At 43.5% G+C, this 17,373-nt stretch overlaps 1 protein-coding gene across 4 annotated transcripts in view; it reads right to left on the reverse strand.

The window, feature by feature from the left end:
* Window positions 1-980: 980 nt before the first annotated feature.
* LOC120299618 (ubiquitin carboxyl-terminal hydrolase 12-like) overlaps window positions 981-17,373 on the reverse strand; it is a 43,080-nt gene continuing 26,687 nt past the window's right edge. For all 4 annotated transcript variants that reach the window (XM_039324598.1, XM_039324599.1, XM_039324601.1 and 1 more), the window contains 6 exons: window positions 17,049-17,275; window positions 14,521-14,597; window positions 13,781-13,864; window positions 11,623-11,820; window positions 7,809-7,887; window positions 981-2,494 (listed from right to left, as the gene is read on the reverse strand). In XM_039324598.1, coding sequence (XP_039180532.1) covers window positions 2,393-2,494; window positions 7,809-7,887; window positions 11,623-11,820; window positions 13,781-13,864; window positions 14,521-14,597; window positions 17,049-17,275 — 767 coding nt within the window. In that variant the 3' untranslated portion in view covers window positions 981-2,392. The remainder of the gene's footprint in view (window positions 2,495-7,808; window positions 7,888-11,622; window positions 11,821-13,780; window positions 13,865-14,520; window positions 14,598-17,048; window positions 17,276-17,373) is intronic.

Below are 17,373 nucleotides of genomic sequence, written 5' to 3' on the forward strand. Positions count from 1 at the left end.
GGTTTTGCTTGGAGAAGATTTCTACCCAAAAATTCATACCTAATGCATAAATAGCGCTTAACTGCCAACTAGTTGTCAACAGCTATTTGTGTTGAGAGATGACAACCTCTGAAGAAAAGAGGACTCTGGCATATTGGACTGAACGTATCCACACCAGTTGCCTGCCTGAAATAGTGAGATTCTTGAAATCTGAATGATTCAAAGACACACACGTGATGTTATGTGCCACTAATGCAGTGTTTCCCAAACTTGACAATTTTAAGGCATGTGGACTTCAACTCCCAGAATTCCACAGCCAGCATTGCTGGCTGTGGAATTCTGGGAGTTGAAGTCCACATGCCTTAAAATTGTCAAGTTTGGGAAACACTGCACTAATGGAATGTCACTGCTAACCCAAAGAAAGCAGCTACTGTAAGACAATGGCTGCAATCTTAGAAACTCTCTGGGGGTCCCAGGGTGCTTAGCTTGGTGTCCTCACTGGGGGTCTTCTGCTCTTGGGAAGAGAGTTCCAGCTTCTCCCAGGCTCCATGGAAACCTGTAGATAGAACCTCTGATGCTCTGAAGTGGGCTAAGGCAGATGTCGGCGAGTCTTCCGTCTTCTTCTTGGACGTTGTCTGTAAAGCTTGGCTGCTGCTGCAGAGATGGACACCCTTGCCCATCCTTGCAATGCAAGGGAAAGCGTTCCAGTGGAAAAGTTCAACCAACAGATAGGGACCCAAGGAAGCAAGGGAAACACAGCTTTTTGTTGCCGGCACAAGCCAGGCAAACCTTTTGGAAGTAGTGCTTTGCCTGACCTTCAAATCCCAGATGGGAGTTCAGCTTTTGCAATTTTCTGAGTCGACTCTCTTCTGGGGAGTTCCCGGCAGAACGTGATTGAGGAAAGCTTTGGGACAAGCAGAGATCCTTTCAAAGTTCTCCCAAACTGGAAGCCCATAGTTACCATCCGTGCGGACCAACAAAAAACTCTATGCATTCATCGAGGCGCATCAAGGGCTGCTGGGATCAGCTCCCGTTCATGGTGAGAGTGGCTTGGGCACCACGCCTCCTCAAGTGGAATTCTGGGAAGCCGTTGTCAAGAGAGAGAGGCACCAATGGTTCCCACAGCCCAAACTGTGTTTTAGGTCACAGCCCAATTTAAGGTTCTTACGAGCCGGAATAATTCTGGCAGAGTCTTCTCCATTGCACGTTGTTCCCCTCTTAAAAAGGCTTAGAGTTATAATACGTAGCATTGGAAAACAGACGCTAACTGTGGTTTAGTCTTCCTAACACTGCCTTATTTTTTTCTCTGTTGAAGCAGCAACAGCAGCAGCATAAATGTGGGCTGGAAAATGATGGGTGGGGAGCAGGGGGAGATGAAGTTAAGAGGAACTCTTTTCAAGGCATTGATGGATCTTAGTTTAAGTCCTTAACCCTCCCCTGAATTGTTTTTCCAAGGCCAGAATCATGATTATTATTTAAACCTTAAGAGTTTAGAGCTGTGATGTCCATTTACAGCATGTCAATCCACGCCGAGAATTGCTTCTTACATGCAAAACTGAACCCTTAACAGATCCTGTTTCAGCAGAGGGCACTTTTGGCTTAGAGAATAGTTCCAAGAAACTGTTTTTTAGTTTATATGCTAGACGTGACCTCCAACGCTTACACCTATTTCTTTTCTGACTTCTACAGTATTGTGGTTCTGAGTCAAAATCTCTTTTTACAAAGGATTAACAGATTTATAAAGCATATAAAAATTACTTTCCGAGGAAAATTTTAAGAAAGAGACAAAGCAGAACAAATGTAGAATAAATAGTGTTATCAGAAATAAAAGGGACATCTTTAACAAAATCTTCAATCCTGTAGAAATGCCTAATGTCCTTTTCCCATAGAAGAAAAAAGTAAAAATTAAACCACGAAGCTTCCGGGATGACTTAAGCTGGCCGCAGTCTTTGAATTACCAAAACTGCAACTTACATCAACTTTCCTCTGCTTGAGTCCCAAAAGAGGGGAGGAATTCAGCAAATACCGGAGGGGAAATCGTTCTGTTAGAATACAGAAAAATGGCAATAACGGAAACCAAAAAAGTCTCTTAAGCCAGGACCAAAGAGTGAACAGATTTTTACAATGTTACTTTAAAAATCACTTTCTTGGTTCTTGAAGAGTTAAGCAGCCAGGTTTCAAGTAGAGGTAAAAAAATTTGGAAATTAGCAAGTATAAAATAGCCTAGAAAGAAAATCAAAGTGAAATGCATTCTTGCTCAGGACTGTTCTCCTCGAGAAAACGCACTCCTTGATTTCTTGAAAATTGCCCAGAATAGCCAGGAGGAATCGGTTCTGCCATCACTCTGTTGTCCTTTCTGGGCACAGCCTTGATCCCTTCTGATCTGCACAAGATGTTCCAAAAATATGCCATGTCAGTCTCTTGATTGATAGAAAAGGATATATCCAGATTCCGAATTTTTGGAAATGTCTGAGGTCAATCCATAGAATTCTTCAATGGCTTGAGCGTCGATTTTCTACAATTTAAGACAACGGAGAGGTTAATGGAGGGAGAGAATCAGAATCACTGTCTATTTCCTCTGGTCTAGCATTTTTATGCCCTGATTTTAAGCAGATAAAGGAGATTTGTAGCTCAGGGTTGAAATGTGGGGTCCTTGGTGCTCTCTCAGCTTGGCTGTTTTCCTGCAGACATTTCATGACCCAACTAGGTAACATCATCAGTGCTAGAAGGGGGGAGGAGGAGGAAGGAAGGAAGGAAGGAAGGAAGGAAGGAAGGAAGGAAGGAAGGAAGGAAGGAAGGAAGGAAGGAAGGAAGGAAGGAAGGACTGTGGGGTCCTTGGTGCTTTTGACTGGTTTTTTTCTTGCAGACGTTTCATGACCCAACATCATCAGTGCTAGAAGGGGGGAGGAGGAGGAGAAAGGAAGGAAGGAAGGAAGGAAGGAAGGAACGAAGGAAGGAAGGAAGGAAGGAAGGAAGGAAGGAAGGAAGGAAGGAAGGAAGGACGGACGGACTGTGGGGTCCTTGGTGCTTTTTGACTGGTTTTTTTCTTGCAGACGTTTCATGACCCAACTAGGTAACATCATCAGAACTAGCACTGCAAGAAAACAACCAAAGTCAAAAAGCACCAAGGACCCCTCACGTAAGCATTTTTTCCCACTGTGGGGTCCTCCTGCCTATGGATTAGGGGGGACATGTTAGCATTGTTCCAATACTTGAGGGGCTGCCACAAAGGAGAGAGGGTCAACCAATTTTCCAAAGTATCAGGAGGCAAGACAAGAAACAATGGATGGAAATAATCAAGGCGAGAAGCAACCTAAAACTAAGGAGAAACTTCCTAACAACGAGAACAGTGGAACAGCTTTGCCTTCAGAAGGTGTGGGTGCTCCATTACTGGAGGTTTTTAAGAAAAGACTGGACAGCTATTTGTTTGGAATGGTATAGGGTTTCCTGCTTGAGTAGGGGGTTGGACTAGAAGACCTCCAAGGTCCCTTCCAACTCTGTTAGTCTGTTATACATTTCATTAAAATTCAGCCAACAATCAAGTCAGTGGCCACTGAGACAGTCAGCACAAGGTGAGGGACGGTGCACGACCGTTTCAGCACATGTGACCTCTTCTCAACCAGAAAGGCAGAGAGAGAGAGAGAGAGAGAGAGAGAGAGAGAGAGAGAGAGAGAGAGAGAGAGAGAGAGAGAGAGAGAGAGAGAGAGAGAGAGAGAGAGGGAGGATTCCTCATCTCTGGACAAACAAGTGGACATAATAGGAAAAAAGAAAAGGCTCCTGCTTTAAATATAATACATTTAAAATACATTAAATATGCAACAAATCAATGAATTAAAACAACCCACTTGCTCTTTGCTGCTATTAACGATTTCTCTGCACATTTAGCCACATGGCCTTGCAGTCCACGGGGCTGAATGCATTTATATGATTCCACCGAAAAAGAAGAGGTGGATGAGAAAGATTGCAGATATTTAATAGTACATGTACTCACGGCAGCAAGAATTGTATTTGCCCAATCTTGGAAAAATGAAAACTTACCAGCGGAAGAAGTACTAATTAAGAAAATTCTAGAGTGTGCAGAAATGGATAGATTGACTTTAAAGATAAAAGAGAAAGGAGACTCAGTGTACTTTAGAACATGGGATAATTTCTATCAGTGGCTAGAAAGACGAATTAGAGAGAAAGGAATGTGATGTGTAATTTTGAATATATATTAGCAAGAAGGCTATTGAGTGATTAATTAACATATTGTTTATGATAATTATTATCTATTATTGTTTGTTAAATACATGAACCCAGACATTATGCTGTTTGCTAAATATTGAGAATGTTATTTGAAAAAAACCCAACCCCAACCTTAATCATAACCCCATAAAAACTAATAAAATCTATACCAAAAAAAAGGGAAAAAAGAAAAAGGTGGAAATCCAGTTGTGGCCTGTACAGGTAGCCCTTGACTTATGACCACAACTGATCCCAAAATTTATGTTGCTAAGCGAGACATTTGTTAAGGGAGTTTTGCCTCATTTTATGACTTTTTTTGCCATAGTAGTTAAGCGAATCACCGCAGTTGTTAAGTTACTAGCAGGATGGTGAAGTGAATCCGGTTAAGTGAATTCCCCCCTTGACTTTGCGTCTCAGAAGGTCGCCAAAGGGGATCACTTGATCTCGGGACACTGCAAACCGTCATAAATATGAGTCGGTTTCCAAGCGTCTGGATTTTGATCACGTGACCCTGGGGATGCTGCAAGGGTCGTACGTGTGAAAAACGGTCATAAGTCACATTTTTCAGTGCCACCGTAACTTTGAACCGTCACTAAATGAGCTGTTGTAAGTCGAGCATTTATACATAAGACTACAGACTTACGCTTGTAGTTCACGCTCAACATTTTTCGCCAGTCTTTGGCTATTCAAACCATATTCTCCATAGGAGATTTTTGCAGATAGTCCTCAACTTACAACCATTTGCTTAACAAAGTTACAACATCACAAAAAAACAACTCCAAGTGACTTACAACTGGTCCTCATCCTTACAGTAGTTGCAGCGTCTCCAGAGTCCCGTGATCAAAATCTGGGCCCTTAGAAACCGATATGCATTTACATCTTGGGGTGTGAGTGTGTCACAGGATCGCCAATTGGGACCTTCCCAGACAGCCAAGTCCGACAAGCAAAGTCAACGGGGGAAGTTGGATTCACTTAATGACTGTGTGATTCAGTTAACAACTGCGTAGCAAAAAAAGTTGCAAAGTCAGGCCTGGCTCAATTAATAGCTTATCTCGCTTAGTACGGGAATTCTAGTTCCAGTTGTTGTTAAGTCAAAAATTGCCAGTATTTATAGCAGGGATATTCACAGAGTTTGGTTCAGAAAAATCTAGATGACAGCCGCCACGGTCCAATCAAAGCTATTGTCAGGTTTTTATGTACATTTCATATAACAATTTGAAAATCTGCAGGGGCCCCGGCTTAATGCTTCAAAACGCTGAAAACTGCTCTCAAAATTACTAGCTTTCATCCGAGAGAAACACTGAATCACTCACACTTTTTTCTCCAGACCTGAGAAGATAAGATAACCTTTATTGTCATTTTTACAGTGGGCACAATGGCACACATCAAAAATGAAATTTAATTGCCCGCTCTCAAGTGAAACACATACATGACATAACACCTAAACATACTATGTACAACATATGTATAGACCAGTGGTGGTGAACCTATGGCACGGGTGCCAGAGGCGGCACTCAGAGCCCTCTCTGTGGGCACGCGCGCCGTCGCCCCAGTCCTGGGCCTTCAGCTGGGTTTTATAAAACCTTTTCGCTTTAGGCCTCCGCTGCTATGTGCAAAAAAAAAAAAAAAAAGGTTCAATCAATCAGTCAATTTCAACTTCTTGTGGGAAAAAAAAGATCTTGCAAAGTTGGAATTGATTGATTGAACTTTTTAGTCCCACCCAGTCTGCTGTTACCACCGCAGCCACGCCCAGCCAATGGGCCACGCCCAGCCAATGGGCCACACCCTCCTGGCACTCAACGATGCATAAGTGGGTTTTGGGTTGCAGTTTGGGCATTTGGTCTCTAAAAGGTTCGCCATCACTGGTATAGACCCACACCCCTACATATACATAACAAATAAATATTAAATACTGTCCCTTGGCTCTCAGTCCTGAAAAGTAAGAGTGTTCCTTGTTTTCCTTTATTTATTTATTTATGAGACATATACCGGTTTAAGTACAAGCACTCTCTAAGCGGGTGTACACCAGTAAGCAATGTGTATGTGTGTGTGTGTGTGTGTATATGTATATGTATATGTGTGTATATATATATATATATATATAGATATATATATATATATATATATATATATATATATTATATATATATATATATATATATTATATATGTAGGTCTTTGGTTGTTCGGTTTTCCCCGCGTAAAATTGGAAGTGTCTTGGCGATGTTCGACGAAGTCCCATTCGTCATCTTCAGGCTGGTGTTTTCAGCTTCGTGCTTCGAGCAGCAATGTGCACCAGCCTGAAGATGACGAATGGGACTTCGTCGAAACGTCGCCAAGACACTTCCAATTTTACGCGGGAGAAACCCGAACAACCAAAGACCTACATACAAACACCGCGAAAACCTCAGAAAACTCAGTATATATAATATATATATATATATATATATATATAATATATATATATAATATATATATATATATATATATATATATATATATATGTATATATATATTTATTTACATTGCCCCCAACAATCTGGGTCCTCATTTTACCTACCCCGGAAGGATGGAAGGCTGAGTCAACCTTGAGCCGGTGAGATTTGAACCGCTGACTTGCTGAACACAGTCAGCTAAAGTGACCTCACTAATCATAGCAATTAAGAGAAATTAATCAGGCTGCAAAACAACTTAGGATGCTTATGTGCTTGCGACTTTCAAGGCGGGGGCCAATCTAATATAGCTGCTTCCAACAGAGAAGCATTTAAAATTTATGGAGTCTGGAAAAGCTGTAAGGACCCACCAGGTGGGCAGAGCACCGAGCAAGAGGGTGATTTAGCTAACGCATTTTATTTCGCTACCCATGTCCACAAGCAAGAATGCTGCAAACCGAAAAGCGTATCGTAAAAAAAGTAAGTCTTTACAACGATGATTAAGGGCCCTGCGACAAAAACATGAAGAACAGTTGCAAGAACTGGGTATGGCCAGTCTGGAGAAAAGAAGAACTAGGGGATGACATGATAACAGTCTTCTAGTATTTGAGGGGCTGCCACAAAGAAGAGGGGAGGGTCAACTTATTTTCCAAAGCACCAGAAGGCAGAAAAAGAAGCAACAAATGGAAACTAATCAAGGAGAGAAGCAATCTAGAACCAAGAAGAAATTTCCTAACAGTGAGGACAATTAACCAGTGGAACAGCTTGCCTCCAGAAATCGTGGGCGCTCCATCACTGGAGATTTTTAAAAAAAGACTGGACATTCACCTGTCTGAGGCAGTAAAGGTTCTCCTGGTTGAGCAGGGGGCTGGACTAGAAGACGTCCAAGGTCCCTTCCAGCTCTATTCTATTCTATTTTACAGCTCCTCATCCAACCTCAGTAGGGAGAACAGACTTCGCGAGTCTTCTGCTGTACTGGATTGTTGTTGCACTGTGCCTTGCTGATGTCATTTGAAGGCTTGTTAGTATTGATTTATTGGGGCTGGGGTTGGAACTGTGGTTGCGTGATTGATGATGAAGAGTTCGTATTTATATTTAGACACAAAAGCACAAAGTGAAAATAGCTTTGACCCAAAGTTATTATAAAAAGCCCTGGAGCGAGACCCAAACCTACCTCTACGATGTCATCATCAAAGAGCAACCAAAATCCATGGCTCTTCACGATGGTGATGTAATGCCCACGATTTGGACCACTGCAACAAGGAGAGAGGGAAGGTTAATGCCGGATGTGGACACGTGGACTCCAGCTATGGTTTTCCTAGGACAGGGGTAGGCAACCTCGGCTCTTTTACGGCTCGTGGACTTCAACTCCCAGAATTCCTGAGCCAGCCATGCTGAGGGGAAAGGGAGTGGTTTCCAAGCTGAGCCATGCTGGCTCAGGAATTCTGGGAATTGAAGTCCATGAATCATAAAAGAGCCAAGATGGCCTACCCCTGTGCTAGGCTGTCGTGTGCAAATCCAAGCTTTCATGACTGATAGAACAGCACCAATCACGGTTCGGTGAGCAAACTGTGATTATACAAATCATGCGCTGTGTGATGTGGGAGTTCAATCTATGGCTGAGAAAGAAAGAATGACTGTATACTACATACCTCTTCTGCAAAAACTAATTAGGAAGGCTTACAACTCAGGCACTGATCACAAAGCCAAAATTAATGGATTCAATAAACTTAGGTACCCAGTGGTGCTACTATAGAAAACCCTTAAATCATTTGGCCAACCTGCTTTAAGAGCTTCTTTGTTCCAAGAATAGCTGCTTTCAATTTTCCTTTGCAATAGATGATGTATCTTGCATCTGGGTCCCATAAATAAAGCAACATTTTCCATCAATCTATTTAACTGATATACACATTTAAAAACGCCCATGTACCAGTTATACTTCTAAGGAGAAAAAAAATGCAAAAGGTTCCTGTGTGCATACAACAGATAAGCGACCTTCGGCCTCCTCAACACACTCCTATCATCCTTCTCTACTAAAGCTATCTCAGGGATGCAGAATAACAGAGTCGGAAGGGACCTTAAAGGTTTGCTAGTCCACGGCTTTTCATCCAGTGGTACGGGTACCATCTGTGGTACCTTGGCACCTGGCAGGTGGTACGTGACCATCCTAGAAAAGCAATGGGGAGGGGAATGAGCTGAACCACTGGCAGCACCGCACAAGCCTGAGCGAAAGACGGCTGGAGCTGCAGGGCTGTCAGGGCTCAGTGGAAGCACCAGGATCAGCGCCAGGCTCCAGCTGGAGCTCGGCGCTGATCCTGGTGCTTCTGCTGAGCCCAGAAGAAGCGCCGATCAGCTGGAAAGCAGCACTGATCCTGGCACTTCTGCTGAGCCCAGAAGAAGCGCTGATGTTGCAGCATCTCCAGGGTCTTTTGATTTACATTCAGATGCTTGGCAACTGATTCATATTTATGACGGTCAGTGTCCCAAGGTCCAAAACGAAGCGACCAAAACCTGCTGCAACCACCAGCAGGTGGGGGGGAATAAAAAACCAAACACCTCCTCACCCCACCCCCGCTGCCAATCCTCAACAGAAATGCTCATAACAATGAAAACCTCGGACAGGAGGAAGAGCACCGCCTGGCAGGTGGGCAGGTGTCTTGCTCAGCTGTGGCTTGGGGGGCACTTTTGTCAGTGCCATTGTAATTTCGAACAGTCACTAAGCAAACTGTTATAAGTCGAGGACTACTTGTACTTTATCACTTTTTTCTTTTCCTTTTTTTTTCTTTTTGGTCATCAAGTTTTTGACCCCTTGCTAGGCGACTGGTGGTACTCAGATGTTGCCATATCCTAAAAGTGGTACAATGGGTGAAAAGGTTGAAAAGCCCTGTTCTAGTCTAACCCCCTGCTCAAGCAGGAAACCCTTTACCATTTCAGACAAGCTGGTAGAGCAAGGTATACAGGTATTCCTTGACTTACAACAGTTCATTTACTGATCATTCAAGGTTACAACCACACTGAAAAAGTGATTTCTGACCACTTTTCACACTTACGACTGTTACAGCATCCCCATAGTCAGCTGATCAAAATCCAGACGCTTGGCGACCGGCCTGTATTTATGACGGTTGCCGTGTCCTGGGATCATTTTTTGCGACCTTCTGACAAGCAAGGTCAATGGGGAAGCCAGATTCACTTAACAACCGTGTTATTAACTAAACAACTGTGGTGATTCACTTAATAATTGTGGCAAGAAAAGTCACAAAATGGGGCAAAACTCAATTAACAACTATCTTGTTTAACAACAGAAATGTTGGACTCAGTTGTGGTCATGAGTCAAGGATTACCTGTACCAGAGGTAGGCAATCGTGGCTCTTTTATGACGTGGACTTCAACTCCCAGAATTCCTGAGCCAGCATGGGGGAACAATGGTCCCCTTCATGACTCGTGGACTTCAACTCCCAGAATTCCTGAGCCAGCATGGCTCAGCTTGGAAACCTCTCCCTTTCCCCTCAGCATGGCTGGCTCAGGAATTCTGGGAGTTGAAGTGCACGAGTCATAAAAGAGTCAAGGTGGCCTACCCCTGGCCTATACAAAGGCCAGACAATAAATGAAATGGAGGAAAAAAAGTGGTGCAGAACGGCAGAGGACTTTCCCTTTTCGGTTTGCAATGGGGGGTTACGGTAAAAGATCCTGTAAGAGGCAGTGAGATTCAGGGATGGAAGCGATCTGTGAACAACGAGCAATAGCTGATTGAGAACAATTTTAGCTTAGGTGGTTCTCAGGCAGAAGGGGGAACTTAATGAGGGGTGGGGGAAGAGATGAGAGACAAACCATAGATAGCCCTGTCTGGAATTGCATGCAGTTACCTTTGTATCTTGATAGCTGATCTATCCCTTCCCAAAATTGGAATGCTAGCCCCAAACTAGCATTGGTTCAAGCTGGGGGGGGGGGGTGTGTTCTCCCTGAAGTTCACTGCAACTCAAGAAACACCAGGGGCCTGTAACTTACCTATGATTTGGTGCTCTCTGAGCTTGGTAGTTTTTTTGCTGGTGTTTCAACTGCCAACTAGGCTAACATTATCAGTGTTAATCCTAGCATTGACCAGGTTATCTCGTTGGATAATGAAACCAAGCTCAGACAGCATCAAGGACCCAGAGGTCTCCTCCTCTTTGTCGTCGTCCTCCTCCTCCTCCTCCTCCTCCTCCTCCTCTACTCTACAAACCCCAATCCCTCTAGCACTGATGATATTGTCTAGTTTGGGTAATGAAATGCCTGCAAGTAACCAACGAAACTCAGAGAGCATCAAGGACCCTACAGGTTTCCTGCTCCACTCTGCAAACCCCACTCCCTTCTAGCACTGATGATGTTACCTAGTTTGGTCAATGAAATGTCTGCAAGAAAACAAGCAAGCTCAGAGCGCGCCAAGGACCCCACAGTTCTTCTCCTTCCCCTCTGCTCTGCAAAGCCCACTCTTTTCTAGCACTGAAGATGTTACCTAGCTGGGCCATGAAACCTCTGCAAGAAAGCTGCCAAGCTCAGAGAGGATCCCCCAGCTCTGAGTAACCAATTTTCTCTCCGATAATTATCCCCTAGGATTTTGGGGGAGGCATTTTACCTGCCGGTGCTGGAGAAGACTCCTGCGAGTCCCCTGGACTGCAAGGCGTTCAAACTGGTCAGTCCTGGAGGAGATCAACCCCAACTGCTCTTTAGAAGGCCAGATCCTGAAGTGGAAACTCAAATACTTTGGCCCCCTAATGAGAAGGAAGGACTCACTGGAGAAGAGCCTGATGCTGGGAAAGATGGAGGGCAAGAGAAGAAGGGGACGACAGAGAAGGAGGTGGCTGGATGGAGTCACTGAAGCAGGAGGTGTGAACTTAAATGGACTCCAGAAGATGGTAGAGGAAAGGAAGGCCTGGAGGAACGTTGTCCATGGGGTCGCGATGGGTCGGACACGACTTTGCAACTAACAACAACAACAACAACAATTTTACCTGCCGCAATGTACCACCACAGCCACGAGATCATACATTCGATCTGGGTTTGTAGCATCCCCTGAGGTGTTGAAGAGTCGAAGCTCCAGGGGAAAGACCACGCGGTAGGAAAGTTTGGTGTACCGGTGCAACTGGTCCATGTATTTAAACCTTTTCAAGTGCAGAGCGAGAATCATGGGCAGCTTTTTCACTCGCATCCTTTGATGAGCAAGGTTAAGATCGAAGGAGAAAGAAAACAAAAACAAAAGCAGGCCTTACAAAATCAGGCTCAATACAACTTATTAAGATAAAAAAACAAAACAAAACTTTGGTGAAGAAAACAGTGCTTGATATTTTGTTTGCCAATCTCCCCCCCCCAAAAAAACCAGGAAAGATTTGCAGCTTCTGGCAGTGGGTTGATTTGAGCACTAAGCAACAATTGAATGCAAGGCAGCTATTTATTTGGGCCCAAACCACAGCCTATAAATTGGTTAATATTGACAAAGAAACTAGAAAAAATGCCTTTATTTATTAACTAAATTTTTAAAATCCAGACTTTATTATTTTTATAAGTAATTCGGGGTGTCAAACATTCCTAATGCTCCTTCCTCCTATTTTCCCCCACAACAATAACCTTGTGGGGTGGGGTGAGCTAAGAGAGAGGTACTGGCTAAAATCACTCAGCCGGCTTTTATGCTTAAGGCAGGATTAGAAAGATTGGCCTGGAGTCACCCAGCCAACTGTCATGTCTTAAGGCAGAATTAGAACTCAGAGTCTCCTGATTTCTAGTCTGGGGCCTAACTACTAAACTAGGAACCTCTGCCCTCCCCCGCCCATACACATACACATGCACGCCCATACTACATCAAGAAAACTCAAAGTTTGAAGCCCACAAGTGTCAAATTCTACAAGAAATACCATCTGGTCCTGTACAGAATTCATTACACTATTATTCAGCTTGTCTCTTTATTTGGTGTGATGAATTTCACCGTTTTGACACTTGAAATTCACAAGTTTATTGCTCCAAGAACCACCGGATGTCAGTGCTCTGAAAAGCTCCAGGGCCTTCTGTAATGACTGAATTACTGGTCTGCAGAGTTAATCGTGCAAAATAAAAAAAAAATGAACAGAATTATGAGGATCAGGAGCAGAGAAAGAGTTATTCAGCCCCCTTTTCCTTCTCATTTGGCCATTCCTCACATCTCTGAGATTAGGCCAGAGGCTTTTGAATGCACCTCAATAAGCTGTAATGAATATCTCATTCGTTTCTCTCTATATTTTTTATTACAAAAAGATACAACAAGATGGTAAAAACCAACACAAACTAATACAGTGAGGAAGAAGTCACCTATGTGTGAATTGGGTGGCTATGTGAATTTATTTTAAAAAGAAAAGAAGAAAAAAAACCCCATAAACTGCAAGGTAAGAAAAACATCGAGGAAAACTAAAACTAAAATAGAAAGGAAAAAAGATACAGGTAATCCTCGAATTACAATCACAATTGAGCCCAAAGTTTCTGTTGCTAAGTGAGACATTTGTTAAGTGAGCTTTGCCCCATTTTATGAAATTTTTTGCAACAGTTGTAAAATGAATCACTGCAGCTGTTAAGTTAGTAACCCGGTTGTTAACTGAATCTGTCTTCCCCCATTGACTTTGCTGGTCAAAAGGTCACAAAAGGGGATCACGTGACCCCGGGATGCGGCGACCGTCATAAATATGAGCCAGTTGTGCCAGCATCTGAATTTTGATCACATGACCCTGAGGATGCTGCAGTGGTCCTAAGTGTGAAAAATGGTCATAAGTCCCTTTTTTCAGTGCCGTTGTAACTTTGAACGGTCACTAAATGAACTGTTGTAAGTTGAGGACCACCTGTATACCGAAGTGGCTTCTGAAGGTCTTCACAACAGTTATAAATACAATGTATTTCAACCTCTCTCTCTAACGTTCCATCATTTTTCTCCTCTTTCTATAATCTATCTTGGCTAATCATCAAAAATTCCTTAGAAATGTCTCATTCGTCAACAGCAGGAAGATCCTTTTCAACTACAAAGTGAAGAGTTGATTAAGAGCCCATCACTTCTTTCTCAGCAAAGTCCACCTGCCGGGTCCGTTAAGGCGATCAAGAACCGAAGTCCTTGGTGGGGCCCAGGTACGTAATAAAAATTCATCTTAGCCCTACCTCTTTTGTGCTTCCTGTTTACTCCGGCACTGCTCGCAGTAGTACTTGTACTCGCTGCACAGCGTCTCGGTGTTACTGAACCCTCTGCAAAATGGAAGATTGGAGCAGAAGTTATAATTATCAGGTTTTCCAGCACTGAACAGTTTTTCTCAGGGACATCTGTACAGGGACCCCCCCCCCAGAGGTCAAAGATGTCTCTGTCTGCAGTGGGAAAATGCAAATGTCACCCAGCACCACAAAACAGGCAATTTAATGGTTGACACTAATCTCTCTTCTGTTTTTTCCCTGTCTCCTTTAGGCCCCATCCCTAAATGATTCAGAGAAGAAACAGTAAGAAAAGGCCACTTCTGATGACTTTAATTGATTGGGGCCCTTTTGTGGCTAACATAACATTCCAATCAAGTAATTGCTGCTGCTAATTGATTGTGTGTGGGTTTGTGCCTGTGAGATCGCTTGATAGCATCATTATCACATCAAACAACTGGATCGACAACGGCAGAGTAAGTCAGGGATTTGCAGCTGCATGATGGCCAAAGCAAGCAGACAACTCTCCCTGAAGCCCTCTTTCAGCCTAGAAGTCTTATAAAAGGCAGAATACACACAGTTAAATAAAAATAAATCACACTCTAGGAAGCTATTTAATGTGTTAGTGTTGGCTTCGGGCTTCAATGTCCTGGGATTAAATAAAATATCCTTCTGTTTTATCTGGCTGCGTTTTCTGTTTTTGTTGAAACGTGTACCTCAAGCAGTGTGTGATTGATGTATTTTGTTCCACGTCAACCGACAGGTCCAGAAAATCTTCGTCTTTGCTGCTCACCTTGAAGAGGAAAAAAAAAAAAAATGCAGATTTTAAAATGTTTAAGAAGTAGAATGAAGAATGTACAACTGTACAGCATCGAATTCCTAGCAGGGTTCTCCGTCAAACCTTTCATCCCAGTGAAGGATCCCGAGCCAGTCACAATCCCTACATTTACTTGTAGGAAAGTGGGTTTTAGGCTTGTCCTCGGCTTATGACCATAATTTCTGTTGCTAAGTTATTATGTGACTCTTGCCCCATTTTACAGCCTTTCTTGCCAAAGTTTATTTATTTATTTATGAGACTTATATACCGCTTTTAAGTGCAAGCACTCTCTAAGCGGTGTACACCAGTAAGCAATGTATATATATATATATATATTTTACATTGCCCCCAACAATCTGGGTCCTCATTTTACCTACCCCGGAAGGATGGAAGTCAACCTTGAGCCGATGAGATTGGAACCGCTGACCTGCTGAACACAGTCAGCTAAAGTGGCCTGCGGTACTGCACTCTGCAGTTGTTAAGTTAGTGACACGGTTGTTAAGTGACTCCCCATTGACTTGGCTTGTCAGGTCGCAAAACGGATCACATGACCCCGGGAGACAGTAACCGTCATAAATAGGAACCAGTTGCCAAGCATCTGAATTTTGATCATGTGAACATGAGGATGCTGCAACTGTCGTGTGAAAAACGGCCATAAGTCACTTTTTCAACTGTAGTTTTGTGAGGTCACCAAACAAGCTGCTGTAAACTGGGAACTATCTGTACAGTTCCAAAAAAATCGGTGACAACTATTATTAAATGGAGGCAAAGGTCATAGGTCACCAGACCTAAGTGTTTCTTAATCTCAGCAACATTAAAATGTGTGGACTTCAACTCCCAGAATTCCTCCATCAGCCATGTGTGGACTTCAACTCCCAGAATTCCCCAGCATACTATTCTGAAAGCTAAAGGCCATGCACCTTAACGTTGTTGAAATTGAGAAACAGGGCCCCACCCCATCCACCCCAGCATTTTGGCTGTGTAGATATGTTCTAAAAAGAAACATAAAAGTTATGAATTGAGAAACTGAATCCCATAATGAGTGTATTTTGAATGTGACACTCACTCACTCCCAAGAAGACAATCATGATAAATATTATGTTCTCTGGCTAGCTGAGGGCAGAATTAGCACATAGCCCTCAACTAGCTAGCTTCCACGTTGGGGGGTTCTGGAGATCATAGCTGTGCTACACCTGAAGCCAAATGCCCGGTTTAGCAGGACACGTGAATGGACTCCGTATAGAGATGTGCAATCCTTCAAACCCAAAGATGAAAAAGCACCTCAGGGAGGGATTGGCACAATGTGAGCAAGAAAGACGGTTTCCTTCGGGAGAGGCAAACCAGTCTTGTGTCGACTCCAAAGCTTCAGACTTAGGTCCAAAGTACTGATGTGCTCAAATCAAGACCTTCAGACTGAAGAATGTAACAGGGCAACTACTTCGAGGAGACAAGAGCTACCCTAATCAAGGAACAACCCAAGAGAAAACCACCTGCCATCATTGGCAGGGCAAGCTACGGCATATAAAGCGGGAGAAAACCCAAACTCTCTCGCACTGATGATGCTACCTACTTGGGCAATGAAACATCAGCAAGCGAGCAACCAAGCTCAGAGAGCTTCAAAGATGCCAGAACAAGAATTGAGATAAGAATAGGATAGAGCAGTGGCGAACCTATGGCACGGGTGCCAGAGGCGGCACTCAGAGCCCTCTCTGTGGGCATGCACGCCGTCGCCCCAGTCCTAGGCCTTCAGCTGGGTTTTATAAAACCTTTTCGCTTTAGGCCTCCGCCGCCGTGTGCAAAAAAATAGAGGTTCAATCAATCAGTCAATTTCAACTTCTCGCGGGGAAAAAAAGATCTTGCAAAGTTGGAATTGATTGATTGAACTTTTTAGTCCCACCCAGTCTGCCATTACCACAGCCACGCCCACCCAATGGGCCACGCCCACTCAATGGGCCACACCCACCCAGCACTCAAATGGGTTTTGGGTTGCAGTTTGGGCACTCGGTCACTAAAAAGGTTCGCCATCACTGGGATAGAGTTATGAACTTCATGCCCTACACAAGCTTCTTGAAAGCAGACCAAACCAGTTATGGCAGGAAACATTGTGGGTGTTGAAGTCCACATATCTTTGTTGCCAAAACTGAGAAATATTCTTCTAGCTCAGGGGGTCTCCAAATTTGCCATCTTTTAAGACCTACTGACTTTCAACTCCCAACATTCTGAGAGTAGAAGTCCACAAGTCTTAAAGGTGCCACGTTTGGTGACCCCTGTTCTAGCTAAATGCAAGTTTAGCAACTTGAAAGAGGTAAGCATTCATCTGTTTATATACTGACAGCAGGAAGATGGAAGGGAAAAAAAACACAGTCAACCCTCTTGGGAAAGAACCACACTAAGTAGGAATTTCAGAGAAAGTAAAGAGCTACCTACAGCTTCACAGTTTAAACAGCGAGTTTCGTTTGTCAGTGCTCCCTGGAAGATTTCATGGACCCACGTGAGTTCGGCCTTCTCCCCTTCATCACTCTCAATGCTTCCGTTCTGGAGTTTGCCATTCTGTTTCTCCTGCTTTTTTTCTTCTTGTAGCAAGTCCGCAATTGTGTTCAATAGATAGTTCAGGAATTCGTGTGCATCCTGCTGCATGTAGTTGTCAAACAGCTCTGATAACAAGGTGCACAACAAAGAAGAAGAAGAGCAGAGGAATTAAGACCTAATATGGCTAAAGTCATTACAGAATTTTGGACACCAGGAAGGGTAG

The sequence above is a fragment of the Crotalus tigris genome, unplaced genomic scaffold (genome assembly GCF_016545835.1).
Source record: "Crotalus tigris isolate CLP2741 ecotype Arizona unplaced genomic scaffold, ASM1654583v1 scf7180000024303.721469, whole genome shotgun sequence".
NCBI classification, from domain to species: Eukaryota; Metazoa; Chordata; class Lepidosauria; order Squamata; family Viperidae; genus Crotalus; species Crotalus tigris.